The 24,918-nt window shown below is 47.2% G+C and overlaps 1 protein-coding gene across 1 annotated transcript; it reads left to right on the forward strand.

Moving 5' to 3' along the window:
* Positions 1-499: 499 nt before the first annotated feature.
* LOC135805332 (histidine ammonia-lyase-like) lies at positions 500-23,441 on the forward strand. Its single transcript, XM_065319353.1, has 22 exons — positions 500-919; positions 2,658-2,705; positions 3,296-3,370; positions 3,924-3,996; positions 4,351-4,417; positions 5,296-5,333; positions 5,792-5,870; positions 6,559-6,605; positions 7,687-7,826; positions 12,980-13,027; positions 13,302-13,353; positions 13,901-13,996; positions 15,078-15,173; positions 16,109-16,167; positions 16,983-17,063; positions 17,461-17,526; positions 18,657-18,735; positions 19,090-19,140; positions 19,924-19,959; positions 21,238-21,372; positions 21,592-21,779; positions 22,573-23,441. The coding sequence occupies exons 2-22, from the start codon at positions 2,661-2,663 to the stop codon at positions 22,651-22,653; spliced, it is 1,632 nt and encodes a 543-aa protein (XP_065175425.1). The 5' UTR covers positions 500-919; positions 2,658-2,660; the 3' UTR covers positions 22,654-23,441.
* Positions 23,442-24,918: the final 1,477 nt, after the last annotated feature.

Genomic DNA, 24,918 nt, shown 5'->3' on the forward strand with positions numbered 1-24,918 from the left:
CCTGTCCTGGATCGCAGACGTGGCCTCTAGTATTATGATCATGCATGCTGCGGACAGTTTATTTAGCACACCGACCCGTCTCCACATGATCGTGTGGACGATGGTACGAACTCGAAGAAACAATGAATGGCCGATGGCGATGTGGAGCTTTCCGTAATGTCTAATCATAATGAGCTAGCGCAGCGCTGTGCCTCGCAGCACGCGTGGGCACAAGCGACGCTGTGCTGCCGGCATGCACTTCTCACTCAGACAAAGAGCTAGCTCGTAGTGTCAGACAGAGATTACTACAGTCATGTACTAGTTTACGAGCACTAACCATGCTAACACCCACCTCTACTGCTCTAGCTCTACTCACTAAACTCATCTGCATGCTGATGAACCTGATAAAACCTGTACTAGATCTATCGGTGTTGCCTAGTAATATAGCGCCTGTTGGTGTCATCCATGGTAAATCTACCTGTACTTTTTAAAAGTTTTTGTTGTAGTCGGACATCAAACTGACACAGGTCAACCATTATTTATGATTGTACAACTAGCAGCAGCAGCAGCACGAGATCGTTTCTTGTCCTGACCGGCCTTGTACCGTGTTGTTCGATCCACGACGTTACGTAGATCTACGAACGGTTCGGCAACGAGTTGCGTGCAACGCTAGATGTGCACTTGGAAATAGCGCCCCATTCGCTTTTTCAAAGGCAACGCAACACGTGTGCACGCAACGACACGTGCATTCTCCAGCATTTTACAAAGCTGCCGGAATCAAGTATCGGTTGGCCCGTGGTCTTTCTCTTCGGCTGTTTCACTTTCAGTGTTTGCAAGCGCCACCAGTGATCAGGCCGTGCACTCAACAACAACTAGAGTCATCAGCAGCGCGGCTCTTCTGCTCGACACGAACGAATCAGCGCTTCATCTCTCAATTCTGGTGAGTTTTTTCTTCTTCTCAACATGAAAATTGTGTGACCATCGATCAAAGCATCAGTATACTCTGCTAATCCAACACGCCATAACCCCGTCACATAAAAGTGAATTCCCACTAGACCTGAGCTGTAGCTAGCTGTATCTTCGAGATGTTCATGTTTCATTCATTTGTACTCCTACAGTGGTAATAATGTAACGTATCTTATCCGTAAGCTTATCTCTCAGCTCTTGTTTTTTTAATTGTTGAAAGCACGTGGTGAAAGCACGTGGATTTGTACATTTAAAAAATCACAAAATAATTAAATAATTGTTTCAACAATTCAGCTGATCAGAATGGTGAGCCAAGGAAAAATTGTAATTCCACTGCACGAAAGTCAGCTTGAGCACTGCTCGACAGCGCTAACCGATGGCCTTCCAACTTGTCAGTTTTGTGCTAGATTGTGCACGTCTTGACTGTTCAAAGTCTAGTTTAGTTGGTGGGCTGGATCGCATAACTTGTGCCCACATTTTTCCATGTTACAAATTTTAAAAATGTGCGAAGCACATGCACGACTAATGTGGCACCTCAATTGCAGACCAATGTACACTTGCAGCGCCGAAGGCCGCACGGCCTCACACCTGAACACAAAGTAATCGAAATCCGTTCATGGCGCTGTACTGATTGAGCATTGCCCCGGGTTTCACTTGTCACGACTGTGTTAACACAACTAAAGGATTATAGGCCATTCGCACGACGTGCGACCATGAAGTCACTTGCAAACCGTGACCCAGTTCCACGGTTCTGGGGAAATTTTGCCCGCGTCAATATATCCATCGTGATCTCGTGAAAATGGCGGGAATTCCAGTTCCCGACACTTTTGCTCGAGCTCAAAATATAATCATGAGCACAAGGGCCCTGGTCAAGTTCACGACTTGGGTGCACGCCTGTGTCCCAGACCTGCCGTATGCGAGCAAATATCTTTGGAAATGGTTCAATAAACGTGGGTGTGCACGTCGTGTGAATGCTCTATCAAGTATGGCATGGCACATGACCATTGCCAGGGCACTGACCAATGAACAACTTACGTGCCGCTGGGTCAATAAACTGACATGCTACCTACCAAAAATATGACTGCCATGGTTACTCACGAAATGCAAATTTCCCGTCTGGTTAGGGGCGTATTAAAATTGGTAAAATTGGTTAAAAAAATCCGGATAGTGGCAAAATTTAAATTTATTATAATGGGATGTTTGGTACGAAATACAGTACTGTCGGTCGCCGAAGAACTGGGGGTCAGCCTCCTCATTCCTAGCCTAGACCGTTCTTATTTCCATGATAGTACTACAGTCGATGGGCAGTTGAGTCCTCGTGTATACATTGGTATGCTGTGCTTGATGAAATTCTAGCCTGGCCGTTCTTCGGCGCCCGGCAGTACTGTAGTGGATGTGTGAAACCAACAGTAAGATAATCCTTTTTGCTGCCAGATCAAATGTACTTTGTTCAGAGGAGGTTGAAGTGAATTGTTCATCAGATATTGCCAATTGAAGTTGCGCTGTATTCATGTGATGATGTCCAAGTTCCCCATTAGGCAGCAACATGTACAGTTCAAAATGGCATGGCCTTTTTGGAGCTCATTTGGTTGGGGAGTAATGCATGGTTCGGGGAGGCGGCGGTGTATTATTCGTGATTTGACTTGTTACCTCTTCATCGTCTCACTCCCTTTCTCTGTAATCTGTGGCGATGTATCATTCTGTTCATGCAGAAAATGGATCCCACTGATGCAGGACTTAAGCCGGATACATTGCCCGAGGTGAGTAATGGACTAATGGTGGCAGGTGCAACGGTGGCCAGTGTGCATATGTACTTTCATTACTGGTGCTGCTACAGTATTTGCAGTTCAAGCTTGTTCTACGTTGCCTGCCTGCCTACTTGTGGCTTGTGTGGAAACCTGCAATGGTGTGAAGCTGTGAATGCGCAGTCATGTTGCATGTCCATTGTCAGTTGCCTTTCTTAGACAAGTTACAACACAGTTGTAGAGGAGATGTCACAGAGCCATTAGTCAGCATGTACATGTATACTGTGCTTTACTGTGTACACAAGTCATTCATGCACTATTATCATGTGCCGGAGACCAGTGTCATTTTCATATGTCATACATATCCAGCATACTCGTTTTAGTGTGTGTGTGTGTGTGTGTGTGTGTGTGTGTGTGTGTGTGTGTGTGCGTGTGCGTGTACGTGCTGCTATCGGTTGGCCACCGCCCCCATTCTAGTCCTCTACAATGCTGTGACCATGCTTTCTGGATGTCCATGAACGTGTACACATGGCCATGCTTCACTCTCACAGAGTGATGGTTATTTTGTTTGTAAACATGTCTATGCTGTTGTTGTTTGTGTGTAGATGATTGAGCTGGATGGGTACACTCTGACACCTGAAAACCTGGTGGCACTGGGCTTTGGTGAAACAAAGATCAAAGTAAGTGTGCCAGTAGAAAATGGCGATGAGACTGTTCCAATGTGGACGCTTGTGTGTGTCTGTGTGTGTCTGTGTGTGTCTGTGTGTGTGTCTGTGTCTGTGTGTGTGTCTGTGTCTGTGTGTGTCTGCCGGTGTGTGTCTGCCGGTGTGTGTCTGTGTGTGTCTGTGTCGGTGTGTGTTGATGCTGGATGATGAAGGCATTCCCTTACTAAATGATCCTCCTTTTCAAATTTACATCAATTTCAGCGTTAAGTTCCATTGTTGACAGCCGGCCAACCATAGTAGCAGCCTCGTGCCACTCAAGGGAAGGAGAAGAGAATATCAGGCAATTTTCTGACTTGCGAATAGAAAGTAACGATTTCCCTGTATTGCAATGGCTCATTACTAAAATGAAAACTTACTGTAGGGGCCAAAGCCTCGAGAACAGATGCTAAATACCTGGCCAGTATTTTCGGACATCGGTAGTATCTGGACTGTCGGGACTTTGTGTGTACTCTAGGGCACTTGTTTGCTTGTAACAAGTCTGAAGCCTGTGTATGTGTATCCGTGCTAGGTCACAGATGCTGCTGTTGAGCGTGTGAAGAGCTCCCGCAATGTTATTGATCAAATCGTGGAGGAAGGTCGAGGTAAGCAATAGCTACTACAGTACTACAGTAGTTCTTGTTGTGTTCATCAAACTTGATTTCTGCACTTCTTAGTTTTTACTACTAGTATGTTGGTTTAAGGTAGTGGATAACAGCTGGCAACGCATACCAACGCATGTAGCTCTCCATCGATGACTACCGGTATACAGGTCAGAGGGCGTGCTCATGCAGCCCAGCTCTGGCCTAACCTGGGCAGCTCTGGCATTTGTGTGAAGCGCTGCTGCTGCTGCTGCTGCTGTTGTTGTCGATGGCAACGGTTGTGTTCTACATGTAGCCGCCACGGTAACTGCTGCTCACTCTGCTTTCCTGTTTGTGTGCATCGTTTGTGTGTTCCAGTTGTATACGGAGTGTCGACTGGATTTGGCCGATTTGCCAAGACAGTAATTACTGGTGACAAAGTATGGTAGGTCTCTATAGATTAGGTACACTCCTGTTTAGCAGGCGATCTCTCATGTCCTGTTTAGCAGACGATCTCTCATATCCTGTTTAGCAGGCGATGTCTCGTGTCCTGTTTAGCAGGCGATCTATCATGTCCTGTTTAGCGGGCGATCTCTCATGTCCTGTTTAGCAGGCGATCTCTCATGTCCTGTTTAGCGGGCGATCTCTCATGTCCTATTTAGCGGACGATCTCTCATGTCCTGTTTAGCAGGCGATCTCTCATGTCCTGTTTAGCGGGCGATCTCTCATGTCCTGTTTAGCGGACGATCTCTCATGTCCTGTTTAGCAGGCGATCTCTCATGTCCTGTTTAGCGGGCGATCTCTCATGCCCTGTTTAGCGGGCGATCTCTCATGTCTTGCTCACTTTACCATCCAGTCCATGTTTCTTAGGAGAGTGAATTGACTGGTCAGATTTACTGTCAGTATGTCCCAGTACAATGTAGAGCGATGGCCAGTTCTTGTTGAATGTGCAGCTGTGGCTTCACTTGTGTAGCAGGTGCAGCCCCTCGCTTTCGGGAGGGTAACACCAAGCATATTTAAAATGCACCTCCATGGGATCGGGGTGTACTCCATCATAAGGCAAAGCTGGGGTTTGTGGCCATATGCCATAGTATTTCTATTCCACTCTGTATTCTGGCATGACTGACTATGTGCTGGTGGAAATGTCAGCTCTAGCGGTTATATTGACTGGTTCATTCTGTGGGTGCATGCATGCATGCATGTGTGTGTGTGTGTGTGTGTGTGTGTGTGTGTGTGTGTGTGTGTGTGTGTGTGTGTGTGTGTGTGTGTGTGTGTGTGTGCTCGCTCGCTCGCTTGCGTGCGGTGTTTGTGTTCTTCACGCAGCGAGCTGCAGGACAACCTTATTCGCTCTCACTGTGCCGGTAAGTGCATTTCGGTATTGTATTGGCACTGCAATCCTTTTCTAGTCTTTGTATCACATTCAGAGTGCGTATACTTACAATCCCAGAGTAGGTGAACAAACGTATTATAGTAAGGTGGTCTAGGAGGGTACTAGGTATTCATCCTGCTTGGAAATTGAGCACCTTTCTGACCGTGCTGCGGCCTTGACAAGTTGTAACTTGGCGTGAGGATGGCAGGGATGCTGTGAATGGAAAATTTCTGTCTTTGAGCACTTGGGGGTGCGTCTGATCTACGTATCAATGCGTTAGTAGCTGCATGTGCTTCCTTGATCCCGAACTAGTGTGTCATTCCTACGGATCCGGACGTCTCTCTTTTGCAAGAATTTTAATTTTTCTTCTCGTTAAATATGCTGTTGTCCAGAGGTATTACAAGTAAGTTTTTTGTTGATACATGGGTGGTGTCCATTCTGTTCTTGTAGGCATCGGAAAGGCTCTCAGTCCGGAGAAGACGCGTCGACTTCTTGCGGTGCGTATCAACATTCTCTGCAAGGGATACAGGTTCGCATATTGCGTGCATTCTTAAAACTATTTACTTTATGGCTCACGCGAGAGTCAGTCAGGCGGACTGCTCCACAAGAACGTCGCCATGCATGCTTTCCTGCTTTTCAGTACGATGATGACTGCGAAAACAGTTTTCGTTACTGGACTCTTTTTCTGTTTATTACTTTCAGCAAGAGTGCATAAACAAGAGTATGCAACTGTGGTTATGGGTCAGTGCGCGGCGCGCTGCCTTCATTACGTAACTTGCCTTCATCACGCTCTGAAAGCATGCATTCAAACTCACAATTTCTCGTACGAGCCCATCTGTTTTTGCTCGATTCGTTCCAGTACCTACGCAATCTCTAAATTCTGGCGCTTGAACTCCAGTTCCGTACGAAAGTTCATTTTCAAACCAGAGGAAAAGTGCGGTGTTTGATTTTCCGCAGTGCGCGGACTGCAGCTGAATGATGTAATGAAGGCAGCGCGCCGCGCATCTGGCCCATAGAAAAGAGATCACAGTTGCATACTCTTGTTTATGGACTCTTGCTTTCAGTACATGCTAGATACTACCTTATGTAGTAATGTAGATTGGAGGTTCGAAGGATACTTGCACCTGACTGCTTGCTGGAGCAAACCAGTGTCTTGTGTTGGGTTCACTCACTTGCGGGTCATGACGCTTGTTTAAATTTCCCTTTTTTGCATTCAGCGGAATTCGTCTGGAAACTGTGAACAAGATGGTGGCCGCGTTCAACAGTGAGTTTGTCTTGGTTTCAGTAGCAATAGTACTGCATGTATTACTATTATTATAAGCACATCCGCGTAGTGGGCTGGTTTGCCCACCTCGCTTGTGCCAAACTGTGCCACGTGTCCGTACAAAAATGAGAGAGGGGAGGACAAAACAAAAACACCAAAGAGCAAAAAATAAATAATAAAAAAACAGGAAAGTAACGATGAAGGACAAAATGAAGGAACAGAACAGACCGAACACGAATAATATACATGTATAACAGAAGGGTGGCAGAAGACTACATCATGCAGCATCCACGAACGAGGAAAATCGACCGAGGGACATGATAAAGGGGAAATGCTGCATGTATGTGTCTGCATAGTGCTCAGAGATTGCTCATGTTGCTGAGAGTCAACATCAGGGAGTCATCAAACCAGTACCCTGCACCACGTGTATATAGACCTGGAGAATTCTCCCTGTGCCTAGTCTTCTCCTTCCGTGGGACATGCTCATACACCCTGACATGTTTGTGAATACCTTTGAAGGAGCAGGTGCTGAATTGGCTTGAGTCGCCTGTTTACATGTAGTGTATATACATGCTCTCCTCTCAGTCATTTGATTGGATATTGTCATTATTATTAGGTATGACGAATGGTAGTGCCACATAAAAGGTACTGCTACATAAGGCTACTTCGAAGTTCATACATGTTATGTGCAACATTGGCAGTCCCGTATGCGCATACATGTGCGTGCATGCAGTACGAAGTCAGAGACTCAGAGGGCAGTCGGTATGCACTGCACTGTACTGTATTGTACTGTATTTGGTGTGCATGAGTGTACATGCACTGCACTGTACTGTATTTGGTGTGCATGAGTGTACATGCACTGCATTCGAAATGACGTAACGAATACTCGAATGTGACAACTGAACGAATATCTGAATATTCGTTTCACCACTAGTATAATTATAATTCTTATCGTGCGCTCTCTCTCTCTCTCTCTCTCTCTCTCTCTCTCTCTCTCTCTCTATCTCTCTCTATCTCTCTCTCTCTCTCTCTCTCTCTCTCTCTCTCTCACTCTCCCTTTCTCTTTCTTCTCTCTTTCCAGAGTCCTGCTTGTCGTACGTTCCAGAGAAAGGCACTGTAGGTGCTAGCGGTGATCTTGCTCCACTCTCACATCTTGCTCTTGGGCTTATGGGCGAAGGCAAGATGTGGAGTCCTGAGACTGGCTGGGGAGATGCAGCAGAAGTAAGTCACCCCCCCCCCCCCCCTCTTTATTTATATACTAGTATATACACTAGTCAGAACAACAGATGGCTTGATCAGTCACAACTTAAAGTTTCATGCCATCTCAGGCACTCATCAGGTGATATGAACATCAAGAAAAATAACCCACTATTTAAAGCCCAGTATGGCGGGACAAGGATAACAGAAAGCGCTAGGGGCGCTATCAACTCATATCCGATTCAGTGTCATAGCCAGTAAGGATCGCGGTACTAAGGTGATAAAGGATAAAGGTGATAAAGGTGATAAAACTGAGCTGGCCTAGCACTATATATATATATATATACTAGTATATACAAGTATATATCTTGACTAGTTTGAGGGAAAGACACAAACGGGAAAAGTCTGAAGAAAAAATTGACTGTCACCACCAGGACTAGTATATATATATAGAGACTGGTGAATTTAGGTTTGTGCTGAACAAAAAAAGAAAAAAAAGAGAAGGTGGAAGTAAAAGACAGAGAAGAAAGAAAGAAGGTTTCGCTTTGACAAACCCACGGACCAATGCAGACTTCCGTGTTTTCAGCCAAACGATGGTCTGCACAAGTTATTGTAGGTGGATGGGCTTGACAACGGACATCCTCAAGTTGATCTTCAGATCATCAACATGTTTGCGTGCATTGCATCCGGGTCTGCCTTCACTTGCTGTGCATACCAGTCACTGAACAGATGCTTCACGTGGTGCTTGAAGGGCTCATTGAAGGCATTGTCCAGTTGTTGCGAAATTCGACGCGCTTATTATTTCCACACGCTGCTGTCTCTGGTCTTGCTGTGTTGTCCGGTCCGGTGTCCTATTATGGTCCGATGTGCGTATGGGTATGGTGATGGTGTGATGTGTGCCAGATATGGAGTGTGGTGTATGTAGGTGTACGTGGTGTGGATGGCGTGATGAGTGACGAATATGGTGTGTGTGGGGCTTGTGGGAGTACGCGTTGTTCGAGAGGATGAGATTCTGCTTCCGTCTGTGAGAGTGTGCTTGTCTACTAGTTGTCGCACATACGTAGGTTGTGCGAAGCATGCGCTGCGCTGTGAGAGTAAGGCTTGGGTATGAGAGAGAGAGGTGTGATTCGTCCACGGTGTCGTTGTCTTGGTTCTTGTCACGTGCATTGTACGTACCGGTCGCTCATTGGTCGTTTCGGTCTGTTCGCCCTTTAGCCTGTTTATAACTGTTAGTCATTTATGATTTCGTTGTCTCCCCCCCTCCCCGCTCTTCCGCAAACCTATATCCACAAGTCGTGTTTAATAATATAATATTTGATACCAAAACCAATGAGTCAGAGCGTCGTGTTGTTGCGGGGAACGGGGGAACAGTCCAGACCCGGGACGACCGGTGTTTCAGCGGCGCCCAACGTGGGGCTCAAACCCACGACCCTGAGATTAAGAGTATTCACGGCAACAGGCGGGTCTAACGCTGCCAGGACCCGTTTAAATGCTGACCTGCGCAGAAGACGAGTTTAGAAATAGGCGCGAGCCACCTTAAAAGGTGGCTCACGCCTATTTCCGAAAAATTAACTATTGCTCTGAAAATTTGGTGGGCGGTTGCTAATAGGTAGTGTATGCAAATGGCGAAATAAAAAAATAAAACGGAGTCTCAATGCTTACTTTTGAGATACGGTCGACCTACCCTTATAACGATATTTGCGTCACACCAAGAAATATTGTTATAAGGGTAATTTTGTTATAGGGGTAACTGGTTCATTTCATACACATACGTCATAATGCATGGATTTCGTTCATTTTTTACACTCTTCATAGCATAAAAAACATGACGTACGTGCACATTCTGTGCACAGCAAGGTGCCCACTGGTGCCCCAATTAATGGGTGCATTTCGTCCTGTCCCAGCGACTTATCAAGTGAAGCTTGCCCTACCTGGATAGTGGGATCTACATATTCCCTGCTAGATATTGTCATAAAATGGAAAATGTCGATTGGTCAGCCCATTTTATATCGTTATAGGGGTAATATCGTTATAGCAATATTGTTATAGAGGTAAGGCATTGTGTACACAAGTCAATGGAGTGATTTGGTTTGGCAGAAAAATATCGTTATAGAGGTTATCGTTATAAGGGTAGGTTGACTGTATAGGCGATGACAATTTCACTAAATCGTCAAATTTGTAGAGGATTTGTGATGTATAGCGGATGGGTATTTCATCAAGAATCTGATTTGCAATCGTCCTCATTTTTGGTTATTGAATGTACTATTAAAATGTGTACATGCCAATGAGAAAACAAAAAGAAAAAAACACATGCTTCAACTCTCAATTTCACCATAATTATAGGTGCAGAATGCCTTTTGATAAGTTTGCTTTGGTGCATGTGTTGTCTGAGCCCCCGCGACCAGTCAGACAGAGCAACGAATTGTTCGGGTTGATACGGTTTACTTGGCCTCAAACGACGAATAAGGGGACAAAGGAAAGGAGCAGGGCTCAGGAGGACAACGGAAACGATAAGAGTAACAAAAGGGCAGAAAACCACGAGAGAGAGAATAAAACGGACCCAACACGAGGAGCTGCGACGACTACAGAAAACGGAAGACCAGGAAAACGGCGTAGGGCCATGAGTTATAACCCAAACGGACCCAGGCACGTACCCAGGCACGGACACGTAATCTTAGCAGTAACCAGGCAAAAAGCGTGCAGACAGCATGCAATCAGCGTGTGAACAGCGTGCAGCTAAACTACGTACAACATTACTCCGCCCTAAGATAACTAAGTCTCTCCTGAGACTTTACAAAGCAACAAATCTTTAAGAAGGGGAGGGGTGAAAAAGGGAACGGTTGAGCAAGTGACTAATGGGCCAGGTGGGTTTACACTTAACGACGGCACCAGTGTGGCGTAGCCCCTTAAACTAAAACCCTGCAAAAAAAACCCGTCCACACTGATGTCGTCATTAAGCGAGTTGTTCAACCTGTGTATGGCCCTTGGCTCTTAAATTATCTGAACAACACCAATACCCATGTCCTCACCGTCCCAACCGCCCCGAGGCCTAAATAATAATACAATGCGCAATCACTCGAGATCATTAGCAACATGAATATCCACCAAATAAACTACGTCAGTCGCATCCGAATCCTCCACCATGACTCCCGGGCTGGGAGAAGCCGGACGGGAAGCGACGGTTTCCACTGATTTCCGCCCTGGTACTCGCCGGCGGTGCCGAGCCCGGCGGGAGCGGCGACGTACACGCCGGAACTCCACCGCGAGAGAGTCTTGGTTTGCCGACGGTACAGGTGGTGGTGTTGCGGGTGCGGGAGGTGACGTTACAGCAGACGATTTGCCACATTCGCGGCCAGTAGCTACGAAGTAAATCCGAGATGGATCAGCATATTCGCGTAAACTTAACAGAAAAGAAAACACAGAGAGCAAACAACTGGCAGCGGTTCCGAACTTCAACATATTGCTACCTACAAAATTACGAGAACAGGTTTTGGGCGCCAGTTGCCAATAGGGCAACAAATCTGAGGGTCAAGGGTTCGAGTCCCTTATTGGGTGCCAAATGTTGTCTGAGCCCCCGCGACCAGTCAGACAGAGCAACGAATTGTTCGGGTTGATACGGTTTACTTGGCCTCAAACGACGAATAAGAGGACAAAGGAAAGGAGCAGGGCTCAGGAGGACAACGGAAACGATAAGAGTAACAAAAGGGCAGAAAACCACGAGAGAGAGAATAAAACGGACCCAACACGAGGAGCTGCGACGACTACAGAAAACGGAAGACCAGGAAAACGGCGCAGGGCCATGAGTTATAACCCAAACGGACCCAGGCACGTACCCAGGCACGGACACGTAATCTTAGCAGTAACCAGGCAAAAAGCGTGCAGACAGCATGCAATCAGCGTGTGAACAGCGTGCAGCTAAACTACGTACAACACTGGCATTCCTCGGCAAAGAATACGATGCCTGTTGTTGCCACCATGTCTTTCTTGGAAATGACGACATGCTCGAGGATTGCGCGAAGGCCCTGCACATCTGCCAGCGCTGAATGTGCATCTGCAAGGGATTGGCAAAGCAGGATCGGTGAAGACAAGATAGGCTGTACAAAGCTTCTCCTGGTCTTGCAGCCCTCAGCAGCGGAATTTCCATAAGAATTTTGTCTAGACATTTCGTATTTAAGTTTTCTACGATCCCTTCGTAGGTGTCCTGCGATAGACGTCTTACAGATAACTGTTAGCAGCGAAGCAACAAACCTTCTCCTCGACAGGTGTGACTGAACTCAATGATGAGACGGGAGCGAGACGTGAGCTGGTTTACTTTCGCAGCAGCGGCTTTCACTCATCGTACGTACTGCGCTCTACCTACTGGTATGTGCCCGGCACTTCGGAATGCTCGAGTTCCAACAGTTTTACTTTGACACCAGCGATTTGCACCAGTTTCTAGTCAAGCTCTGCATACCGCACTGTGGAATGCCCTTACCTACAATGCAAGTCTTCAGGCAAACTTCTTGCTCAAGCAACCTCAAAAATTTACTTATACTATGGTGCAGTACGGGGGCCTGTTTTCAGCCAATCAGCGCTCGTCTTGCCATGGTTATATGCCGCAATATGCACTGGAACTGAAAGGAAGTCCTATGCCAATCATCCATGGAGACATCTCCTTGGGATAGCGCCAGGCGTGCCCGACGCCAGAAACAAACACGCACACACACACACACACATACACACACACACACACACACACACACACACACACACACACACACACACACACACACACACACACACACACATACACATACGAAATAAAGCGGTGTGGACCCTGGCTAGCACCAGATGCTACTAAAGTAACATATAGCTTCGGGAATTAATTTACTTCGAAGTATTATGACAGCTGTTATTTTTTCTTTGTGTGTGGTGTGTGTGTGTGTGTGTGTGTGTGTGTGTGTGTGTGTGTGTGTGTGTGTGTGTGTGTGTGTGTGTGTGTGTGTGAATAGCTGTGTGGTGTAGACCAGGCTGAATAGTGGCGGCCAATTCTTCAGCCTTGCAAGCTGATGAATGGTGCAATCCCAGCACAAGTTGCTATGGCTTCTGCTGTAGCATCGCTATCATCGCCTCCGGCGATGGGCGTCCAATGGTGTGTGTGTGTGTGTGCGCATGTGCACATGTTTTGCCTTGTACAGATCCTCAAGTCCCATGACCTTGAGCCTATCAGTCTCCAAGCGAAGGAGGTATGTAGTCGCTCTGTCTGCTAGCACTGTGTGTACACGTGTGTGCATGTACCTGTGTATGTGTGTGTGTGGGGGGGGGGGGGGGGGGGGTTGTGGGCGTGTGTGTGTGTGTGTGTGCGTGTGTGTGCGTGTGTGTGCTGGCAGACTTGACTGGGATGATTTGGCACACACAAGAGATGTGTGCATGGGTCTCCAGCTGCTTCTGTTTGTTTTGCTGTTGTGTGTCAGACGTGGAGTGTCGCACTTTGCCCTTTGATTTCTTTCTTCTCGCTAGGGAATCGCTTTGATCAATGGCACCCAGTTTATCACTGCTATTGGATCTGAAGGTATGTCAATGTGCGAATGAGCAGTGATGGTTATCCAGTTCCCTGTTTCAAAGGCCTGTGCGTGTCTGTGTGCGTTGTTGAACTCTTGCCTGTTTCATGACCACCGTCAGTGAGCCCTCTGCCCCCCCCCCCCCCGACATCCATTGTGTTAATTTTGCCCGTACAAGAGGCTTGTAAGCTGTGAAGCAGAGCTCTGAGGAGCAATGTGCACGTTGCTTTGCAGGTTATACTACAAAAGTCTTTTTTATTACCTATGCGTTCTAGATAGCCCTGAATTCTAATAGAAATGCATTCAACATGTACATGTACTTCAAGAAGCAACAGTAAGAAGTTTCCTGTTCGGCTGCCTGGGCCATTCGAAGCCTATTGGTTTGTGTGATCCTTGTCGGTCCTCGGTGAGTCTTGTACAAGTTGTAGTGTGCCTTGGCCTATTCACAACCTATTGGTTTGATCCTTGTATGTCCACTCCACTGTGTCTCATCTATCCACTGGGCTGTGTCTTGTATGTCCACTGTACTGTGTCTTGTATGTCCTCGGTGTCTTTTAGCTCTGGTGCGAGCCAAGCGGATAGCGAGACAGGCAGATATTGTTGCGGCAATGACACTGGAGGCACTGTGTGGAACCAACAAAGCATTCGATGCCGGTAAGTGCACCTTGTCCTGTTGGATTGCAGTGCGTGGAATTTGACAGTTTGATTTCTGACACATATACTGCAGTATGTATACCGCAGTATGTACACTGCAGTTCCATACATGGCTGTGTCGTTGCCATGACATATATAATAATGGCATTGTCCTGCAAAGCAGCTGGTGCTGGTACTGGACCCGGGCCTTACGGTTGGTGTCGGTTCATTTGTTAAAGAACTTAAAGACTGCTGTCTGCTTTGCAGGGGCAGCTGGCTTTGCGTGTTCTAAGTGATGGCGCAAGTACTGTTGTGGACATGGAAATCCGGTCGCTCGTCTAGCGGCCCCAGGGCGCTGGCCATGCGGCCGTGGGTAAGCGGGACACACATGCATTTATGCGCTGCAGCGCACTGGTCCCATCGGATCAACATGTGCACTGCACGCAGCGTTCTGTACGCGCTGAGGGCGCCGGCCCCGGTCGATCCACTGGATTTCCATGTCCGCTGCACAGTAGGACAGCAAGTCGAATGCTGCAGTGGTTGTCGTGTAAACGCAGCCTTAGACCGTTGGCATTGCACTGTGCCTGCGTGTGTCTGTGTTATACTTATAGCCAGGCTTGTTGTTCACGAGGTTGACTGTACCCACATCCCTCTCTAGCTACAATTGTAGTAGCTAGTAGCAAGAGTACATAACCCCCAAGGGTGTGCAACTCCAGCTATGGGGTCTGCGACGGCAGAACTGCACATCACGTGATGAACCCGTACACATTATTTACACTCTGTGCATGATAGATACAGGGTTGTACGCAACCCAGCTTTGGGTACAAGTCTCTTGTGGTCACTTTGCACTGTTTGCCAGCATAGTATACCCTTTTGAACCATGTCACGTGATGTGAAGTTCTGCCGTCGCAGCACAGCATAGAGGTTGTGCAGGCAGTTGCACACTCTTGGGGGTTATGTACTCTTGCTAGTAGCTAGTCATCTTTTGCTGAATTGCTGATCATCACAGTGTACTGTATGCCATTGACCCTGCTGTCTGTGTGCTGTGTGTGTATGTATGTATGTGGGCTGTGTGCTGTGTGCGTGTGTTGTGTGTGCATAGATGTCCATGCTGCACGTCCACACAAGGGCCAGCAGCTGGTAGCCAGACGATTGCGTTCCGTACTGAACAGTGACATCCATCCATCAGCCATTGCTGGTGAGCTATAGTCTAGTCCGTCAGCGATTGATATCCTTTGGACCACACAGAGTCATAGCTACAGAGTTGTGTGTGTGTGTGTTTGTGTGTGTGTGTGTGTGTGTGTGTGTGTGTGTGTGCGCGGGCGTGCGTGCACGCACATGTGTGTGTGTGTGCGTGTGTGTGTGTGTGTGTGTGTATGTGTGTGTATGTGTGTGTATGTGTGTGTATGCATGTGTGTATGTGTACCACGTATACGTTTCATCTGGAGCTGAAATAACATCTTCCCTCGGAGTTTCAGCCGAGCTTAGAGCTGCTGCCTGCGTTCACTTGGGCATGCTTGGGTTTGCCAGTTGGTTACGCCGCTGGTAGTGGCTGGATATGAAATATTGTCACTAAGGAACTCGAGGTCCTCTCACGGTTTTCACAGTGCGCGTGCCTGGTTAGGATGGCTCGTGCTGTTGAACAGGGCGATCACCCTTTCTACGAAGCTTCTAGGCACTGCTGAGGAAATGTAAAAATTCACAAGATTTGTCACGGCCTTGCAGCATTTAACTGGAAAAGAGCTTCGGACTATTTTTGAAGCCATGGCCATACTGCAGCGCAGTGATGTGCAACACCGGCATTCTCTCAAACACTAATGGCGTGCACGTATGACTGCTGAAACCCATTTCTCATAGCTACTTTGGCACAAGCTCCCAATGAACGGATTTTCTCGGCCATTTTTCGTTGTTGGCTTTCTCCGCTAGAAGCTACGCGAGTTGGTTATGCCCAACCAGGCCAGCCTCCCTTATTCCCCCAATGTAGTGATGGAGATTGGATGCGACTTACACTTGTTTCTTGCCGTGTTGACTCAGTCCCCAGTCACTTGAGCGCATGCTCGCCTGATTTTCCTTCTTTCTATTACTCTCGTATTCTCGCTGATCAGCACTTCTCGTATTGCCTGTTCTGTACAGAGTCTCACACTACATGCTCACGCGTCCAGGATGCGTACAGTCTACGCTGCACACCACAGGTATGCTTGGTTCCGTAGGGCCATTTACCAACACAACATGCCCGCCGTCCATCTAAGTTTAGAAAAGCAAATTTGATTCGAAACATCTTTCTGAACCGTGCAGTGGCAGAAGTTCTAACGTTTGAGCTCGTGCTTCCTACCGACTGGGGGACACTTGGCTGTTTCGTGACTGCTTTCTGGAGCACACGCGAAGCATACTGAACCTTCCACTCTGCAAACCTGCAAGAAAGCACCATGCCCTGCTCAATGCGCAGTGTTTCAAGGAATTCATCTCTCATCACTTGAGCTTGAGTACACTAGCGAAATCCGTGCTCCTTCTGTAGAGCACTGCTTTAGTGCTTCCCCAGCTCAAACGTAGCTAGGGATACCAACTTACACAGCACATGCTCTGTGTCCAGCCTGGCAAACACCCTGTGAGCGTCAGGCAGCAGTACCAGTCAATGTTACACATGGAGTGGTCATAAACCGGTGCAGGGGGTCGTCAGCCTTTCACAGCACTGTCATCTTTTATCACCTGGACTCACGTCCGTGCGAGGGACAGTCCGAGCTAAGATGTACTGAGTTAGCCGTTTGCCAGCCAAGTGTCTTCAATCAGTCACGAGCTTTATAAGCAACAAACTTCTAATATTGCTGCCAAAGTCACATCTTAGTACATCGGCAATTTGTTTGAAGTTGTGTATTGGGCCACTATGGATATCGGCAGAGTGAGCTGTTATGTAGCAAGCTATTTTAGTGGTAGCAGTATAACTGTTGGATCTGTTGCTGAGGAGTGTTTCTATGTGTGCGGTCTCTACATTATGTACTCTTGCTGGTAGGTTCATGGAGTTACCAATGACACGATTGATTTCGTGAATACCCTCATCCAAACTGAACTGAACAGTGCCACCGACAATCCAGTGAGTATTCAACTTATAATTCAAGACAAAGTAGACTTGACCGTGTGCGTGTGTGTGGGGGGGGGGGGGGGGGGGGAGGAGAAAATGTTGTTCTCTAATCCTCAATGTTTTTTTTGTGACTGGCTTACAGTACAGTGGTGGAAAGGCACCATTTCAACAGATGACATGTGCATGTGCATGTGCATGCAGCATACACAACTGTAACTGTACGGCATCTTTCGGAAGACTTTTTTGTGGGTTGTCTTCTGTTTTTGTTTGTTCTTGTTGTATTGGAACAAGGAGGGCGGATTTGCCGTAAGCATTCCTTACTTGTTGACGTGCATGAAGCTGTTATATTCGAAAAGATTGTCATGTTTTCATGCTGTTTTTTTTTTTTGATTTCTATCTGCCACTACAGATGGTGCTGTCTTCGCGAAATGTCACTGTGTCCGCAGGCAATTTCCATGGCGAGTATCCTGCTAAGGTACAGTGCATCATACATGTTGCAAGCCTTGCCATGCCTTTGGTGAATAAGTACCTTATGCTTGAGTGCGCTGATTGGAGACTCGTAATGGCCAGTGTGTAACTATTCGTTATCTTGACATTGCAGCCTGTCCCCTGTCCATAATCAAGAGGGTATGGCTCCTATCTCCAGCTGTGATGGGTCACCCAAGGCAGAATTTTTTTATTGCGTCGTTTTTGGCAGAAGTATGATAAAAGACTAAAGAGTGTACACTCCTGCATTAATTTCTTTGACAATCAAGATTTCATGCAAGCATGTAGCTTGACCAGCCTTTGCAATGCTGGTGCCTGTCTCCTCCAGTGCCGAACACTACGTTTTCCCCTCGAGTGGGAATATGTCCTGTCGCTCAATGTCAGAATCTGCCAATCAATGTGACGTGGGCCAGGACCAGACGACCCACATCCTCAGAGAGTGCAGCCGCCTTTGCCAGGCCCTGTTGGGTTGGCGTGTCTCGCCCCTCGCTGGCCTCTTGCACTTTCACAGCACACCCTTCATGTCCTTGATCATCTTTTCGGTCGTGATCACCGATGATCTACATGATATTCATGATCACCTATCAGTAGCGACTAAGCCAAGCTGAGCACACCGAGCATTCCGTTTCAAGGCACACAGGTACCTTGCAGATGACAAAGAACACGTAGAAGAGGATAGGAGCGGTAGACAAGGCAAGAGGACGAACGCCAACAGGGTTTTATGCAACAAGGTTTTATATGTGGGGGGGGGGGGGGGGGGGATGGCCAATCAGAAGGTGTGCATTATCTCAGAACTATACTCCCCAGTCATGGTATAATAGAAGCCAAGAGGCGTTAAGGGCAAAGTACTCTAGCATAACAGTATCGTATGCTATCGCGAACTCTACAATGCACCATGCCAGGGTGCAAAGGGGAGGAGTACAACTAAAAGTAACAAAGTGAGTCTTTAGGCCTAGAGGCTGACTAAATGATCTACTGTTGGGTGGATACGGCTTGCCGATGATTCAGTCGCCTGAGACTGAAGTCACAGCACTCACTCCCTTCACTGTTCCCCTTGCAATCGTGCCCATTCATGGCGCGGCCTTCTAATCCTCTTTTACTATTTGTGCCTGTCTGCAGGCAATGGATTATCTAGCCATTGGTATTCATGAGATTGCCAACATCAGTGAGCGGCGTATCGAGCGTCTCTGCAACCCATGTAAGTTGTTGTCCTCCTGCTGTCCAAGGTGATTCTACTACTGCAGTGCATTGCAGACCAAGTACCTTTGTCAACCATCTCTTGACTCGACATATTGGGAGCATTGTTTGTTCTGGCATGGGTGGACATTGATGATGGGAGGGGGCTTGTCTGATCCAAGTGATGTGTTTGCGACTGTGCGTGCGTGTTTGCTTCGTCCACCATTTACCTTCTAGGGTAACGTTAGGTCATCCCCTTCCCCTTCCCCTGTTTTGGGACAATTCATGTATGACATGGTAGTGTGTAGCTATTTCTTCCCAAGATTCAACAGAGAATTCATTCCTGTGCTTTGTCCGTCTGTGTTGCTGTCTGCAGCGTACAGTGATCTGCCAGCTTTCTTGGTGAACAACGGTGGTCTGAACTCTGGTGAGCAAAGTCTGCAGCACCCTGCGCTCTGCACCCTGCATGGTCACTGCTGGCTACTAAATGTGAACTGTGACTGCTAGCTACATTCTTATGCTTCTGTCAGTGGCACTTGGCCTATTCTGCTGTCCTCGCTACCTGCTTGTACAACAGAAACAGCATCTCGTTGTCTTTGTTTGTGTGTATCTGTATATGTGTGTGGAATCTATCATGAGTACAAGGGTGAGTCCAGCAGATCCACACCTGCTGGTGGAGCCTGAGTACGAATGTTTTGATTGCATTTCCGACGTGCATGCAGTGGAGAAAGCCAGCGTACCTTTTCTTTACTTCTGACCTTGTCACATGAGAACCTCCACGGAGATAGCCAATCGTGCTACATGTTTGAAGTACATGTAAACTGCAAGCAGCTGTGTGTCTATTGCTCCAACAAGATGTCCTGCATGTGCTCTGTACAGCAGAAGATCGGCAAAAATGCTTGTTCTAAAACTAGTGGGAAGAGATCATCAATATCTTTTCTCCTAGGAGGGAGGGTATCATGGATATTTGCCCACCGAGCGCTCGTCAGGGCAAACAGCGCAATATCAGCTGCGCTTTTATCTTGATAGGCTTCGGGCATAGTGATACTGAAGACTGTTAGAATCTGGATTTTTCTGGCGGTGCCAGAACATGCACTTGTACTCGATTGGGTCATGACCAATGCTTGCTAAGGGACTATGCACTGAGCCATGTGCTGTTGTTTGTTCGTTTGTTTCTGTTGTTTTCTTGTGTTGTTTTCTTGCTCGCAAGGTTTCATGATTGCTCACTGCACTGCGGCAGCACTGGGTAAGTTCAGTGACAATTCATGACTTCATCTAGAGTCTACTGGCAAGAGTAAAGTAAAAGTAAAGTTCGCACATCTGCATTACTGCAGGCTTACAATTGTGGTGAGAGACATGACTAACCTGGAGAAGTTTTGCTCGTGCCAGGCCGTCGCCATGCCTGATTATACCTGGCAAGAGTCCAGTCATGTATATAGACAGTTCAAGCACTGGCAAGAGCATATGCATATATAGACAGTTCAAGTACTGGCAAGAGCACATGCATATAGACAGTTCAAGTAGAGTATACTGGCAATGTGCATATGGACTAGCAAGAGTACATAGCACCCATACTAGGCCATAGAGTGTGCTGCTCATATCTATGCCCATTGGTAGTGCATATCAACCAATGATCCCTGATCTACATGTACTAGTGCATGCATGCCATTGCTTTCCTGTGGGTGCGTACAAAATGACCGTGGATGATGGTAAAGTCGATCAGGAAAGTATTAGTTGATCAGGGTGTGTGCGGGGGTAGGTACTCTTGGTTCTGATACTTCAATATCAAGACACTAGTATCTCCGAATCCGAACCCAGCAACTCTTGTCAGGTTTTGAGAGTGATGTTATTCTTGTCGACCAATACCTGCTTTATCCGCGCGTGTGTGTGTGTGTGTGTGTGTGTGTGTGTGTGTGTGTGTGTGTGTGTGTGTGTGTGTGTGTCTCCAACCTGTCGGAAGGCTACCCTCTTGCCAAAGCATTTTTGGAAGTTGGACTAGTTTCGGCTCCACAATCCAGTGTCGTTACTATAATTTCATGGCTGAGGTTGTTGGTACGTCTGTTGGCCCTGGGTTCCCAGTACCCAGTTGCCGAGGCTGGTTGGTAAAATAACTCCAATTTCACTTCAAGGTAGCAGTGCATCTAGTGTCTGCTTTTATCAAAGCAGCGTGCTGTCTATACTGGTTACCCCAGCAAGTGTAGGGTGTGCATAGGTAACTGTCTTGGCCGTCCTATTCCGATGTACTCCGTGTGGTGTAGACCAGGTGTGCATTGGGGGGGGGGGGGGGGGGGGGGGGGGGGGTCGATTCACATGGCTTCGCCAGTTGTGTGGATTAGACAGTTATCTGGCGCTTGTCTTGATCTGTTTCAATCAGAATCAGATCCGCTATCGTTGCTATAAAGAGAAAATCTGTGGGTGCACATCCAGTGCATTTGCAGATTTGCGTGCTTCTCTTGCGACGGGCGTATACATGGTACATGGTGTGTGTCTGTCTGTCTGGTTGCCTGTCTATCACTTTGTTTAGTGTCAGAGAACAAGGTTCTGACTCATCCTTCTTCCGTCGACTCGCAGTCGACATCTGCTGCCACTGAGGATCACGTCTCCATGGGTGGTTTTGCTGCGCGCAAGGCCCTGACTGTGGTGGAACACGTAGAGATTGGTAAGGACAATACTGCTGCAGGTAGTAGTCACTGGAGTCTTGATCCTGTGACTGCCCCTCCCTCCATACACGCATACACATGTCTTCACTCGCCAGTGACATTTAGTGTGTCAACTCCCAGCAACTAAAGTCTGCTTTCTTCTGCATTCGACTATATACCGTTATCTGACTATTCTTCTGATATTTCATCTCTTTCTTTGTTTCTTCCTTGGCACACAGTTGTTGCTATTGAGTTGCTTGCTGCCTGCCAAGCACTCGATCTCCTCAACGAAAGCAAGTCTATCAAGAGCACTGAACCGCTGCAACGTGTCTGGGAATTGGTGCGCACCGTTGTCAAGCCCTGGGACAAAGACCGCGTGTTCACGCCGGATATTGAGGCTGCCGTTACGCTCCTGCGCCAGGATAAGGTCTGTTCTACTATTACTATACTATTGTATCACTGTGTGTGTGTGGTGTGTGTGTGTGTGTGTGTGTGTGTGTGTTTTAGTATAAGAAGTACCCATATGCACATGCATGCATGTACGTTAGACCAACGTCGAGGTCAATATCCTATTTATCACAGAAAGTTGTCTTGCCGCAATCCATGTATCACATAACCCATCCGCTTTATCACAAGTCATAAGGGGTCGTCGCAAAAGTTTTTTGTCGTCCCACAAAGACGAGTTCATGCAGAATTCTCAAGCTTTTGTCGTGCATCGACTTGCTACGTCATAATTCGTACTCGGACCCCTCCCCTCCCTCTGAAACGAACGCAGCTTGCTATGCTGGACGACGAAAATCGCATGCATGTACAGTATCGGTCGATTTGCGTTTTTTTTGCGCGCTCGCACCCCCCCCCTCTAAAGAACGATGTTCGTTTCAGAGACGACAAAAAACGTTTGCAACGACCCCTAACGCGTACTAGTATACCTGTGAATGTGCACCTGCTCGCATTGCAGTTAATATTACAACTAACTTATAGCGGCAATTCACACTGCTGAGTGGGCTATGGCGATTCCGTATGACATGACTGTGCCACTGTCAGCTGCCAGGCTTGCATCTGTGTTGCAGAGAAGCGGCATTGTGCACTTGGCATTAGCGATCACTACTCCCGACTAGTTTGCGCAGAGTGTGGAAAAGCTCCTACGTCTGACTGTGTACTAGGCATTTCCATGTAGTCATCCTATGTGTTTGCCTTCTTGCTGTGCTTGTGCCTGCTAGGTGTGGTCTGCAGTAGAACAGTATGTCAATGCATATGAGAAGTTTGAAGCTGACCAAGCCAAGACCCAGTCAACCAACTGAGTTGGCCATGGCTTTGGCTTAGATGCAAGTCGCCACTACCATTACCACCACCACCACCACCACCACCATCATCATCCCGTAGATAGCAATGCGATTACTAGTACCGGCCACTGTATGTTCTCGCGAACCATGGTAAGTTGGCAGTTGCTATGGTATCCGCAACGAGGAGGAAAGAATAATAAAGATGATTTTTAATTTGATTTTAAACTTTTATCCCATCTGTTTTAACCAATCGATTAGTATCTGCCTTTTAAACCATCTTCAGTTTTCACCCATGTTGACAACCATCTAATTATTTGTGTGGATTTCTGTCATCTTGCTGCTCTATCAGATTTTATCAGTCTACCTTACCACACCGCAAAATGCCAGTTACATTCTATGCTGCGGCCGACTTGTTGTTGCTGCTTTTCAGTTCTTTCAAGTGCGCGCTCTGCGTTCCTTTACGTGTCTTTTGCTTGGGCACTACATGTACGCACCTGCTTCATCCAAGTGGTGACGGTGATTTCGTTTGCAGCTGTACTCCATGCTGCTATTGCCATGCATGTCACATACCTGGTATGCAAGTCGGAGTGGACAATGGCCGCCGCACTTCTTTCTGCTGCATCAATATCAGAACTAACAATGCCATACATGATGTTATAACCTCTATTAGAGTGTAAATACTGTAACTGTTGCTTTGTAACTTAACATTCCTTTTTCATTTCTTAGCCCGGGACACTCTCCACGTTGCCCACTTTTCTTATTATCATAGACAAAGGAATTACTTGTCGCAGTTACTGGTACGAGTAGTCACCATGGTCATCGAGTTATGGAAGTCGTGCGGTGGTCAGTGATGGGGGAAGGGGGGGGGGGGGGGTGTATCTTCTTGCATGCAGTTTGACCATGCCCACACTGCATGCAGCCTGCAGCAAAGGCAACGTACCGTCTTCTCCGAATGGGTCGGAGAGATCTCTGTCTACAGCAACACCAGGCACCAAAGAACGTGCCAAGCAAGCCAGCAAAATTCTAGGCTGAGAGACAAGATTTAGGAACAGCAGTGGGTTTTTTTTCTTTTCTTTTCATGCGACACCGAGGCTTGCATCTTCCACCAGTCTCAGTTTCTTTCATGTGACGCAGAGGACGTATGTCTGGATATGTGCCAGTACGGTCATCTCCCGGGTTTACACTACTCCCTGATGATAATAAAATACTACCAAGAGTACAGTCATACAGCGTACAGCGTAGTCTACTCTTGATACTACCAAGAGTACATAACCAAGAGTGTGCAACTGCCTGCACAACCTCTATGCTGTGCTGCGACGGCAGAACTTCACATCACGTGACATGGTTCAAAAGGTTATGCTGGCAAACAGTGCAAAGTGACCACACGAGAGTTGTACCCAAAGCTGGGCTGCGTACAACCCAGTATCTATCATGCACTAGAGTGCACGGGTTCATCACGTGATGTGAAGTTCTGCCGTCGCAGACCCCATAGCTGGAGTTGCACACTCTTGTTTATGTACTCTTGATACTACCGTACATGTATGAGACAATCCCACATGATAATAGGATGTTCATTCATAAAAATGATAAAATGCAAACTTCTCAAAAAAACGCAGACTGATTCCGAGATCTTTAAAATGGCCTGCATTACCTCAAGGTAAGCTCATTCTCAGTGACCATGCCATTCTATTGTGGGTAGACCAAGCAGCATTCCAACTGTTGCTACCGTGGCAGCGTGTCAACTCCATGGCCAAGGATCCGATCTTGATCTTAAGTGTGGTCCAGGAATTGTAGAGCCGGTCTGCCGACGTTGTCCAGTGCACTTCAGTTTCCCACCCAACGGGCCACATGTCATGGTGACCATGAGCCGTGGCTGTCATTATCACATACAATGTCATGACATTGTGCGTGCGTGCAACCGCTTTCCCGTCAATTGGTTAAAACAGGAGCAAAGCCGGTGGCCCGATAAGATATGATTCGCTTCCTCCGTGCACCAGAACTTGGTCCATAGTGAGGTGAGGTGATGGCCGTACAGAAAACACGCAAAGTTTTAGCTTACGGAGGCAGTACTGTACTTTCCAAGCCCGACAACAATCCAGACTTAGCGTGGTTGGAATCATGCAGTTGAGACAGCAAATGAGAATGGGCCAAGACATGATTCATATTTAAAATACTAGTCTATACTAGCCCTATGCCATTGCTTCTTCACAGCTAGCTGCATGGACCACAGTCGTGACATGTCGACAGTATCTCACTTGTACACCAAGCTAGATTTTTTTAAAC

The sequence above is a fragment of the Sycon ciliatum genome, chromosome 1 (assembly GCF_964019385.1).
Source record: "Sycon ciliatum chromosome 1, ocSycCili1.1, whole genome shotgun sequence".
Classification (NCBI taxonomy): domain Eukaryota; kingdom Metazoa; phylum Porifera; class Calcarea; order Leucosolenida; family Sycettidae; genus Sycon; species Sycon ciliatum.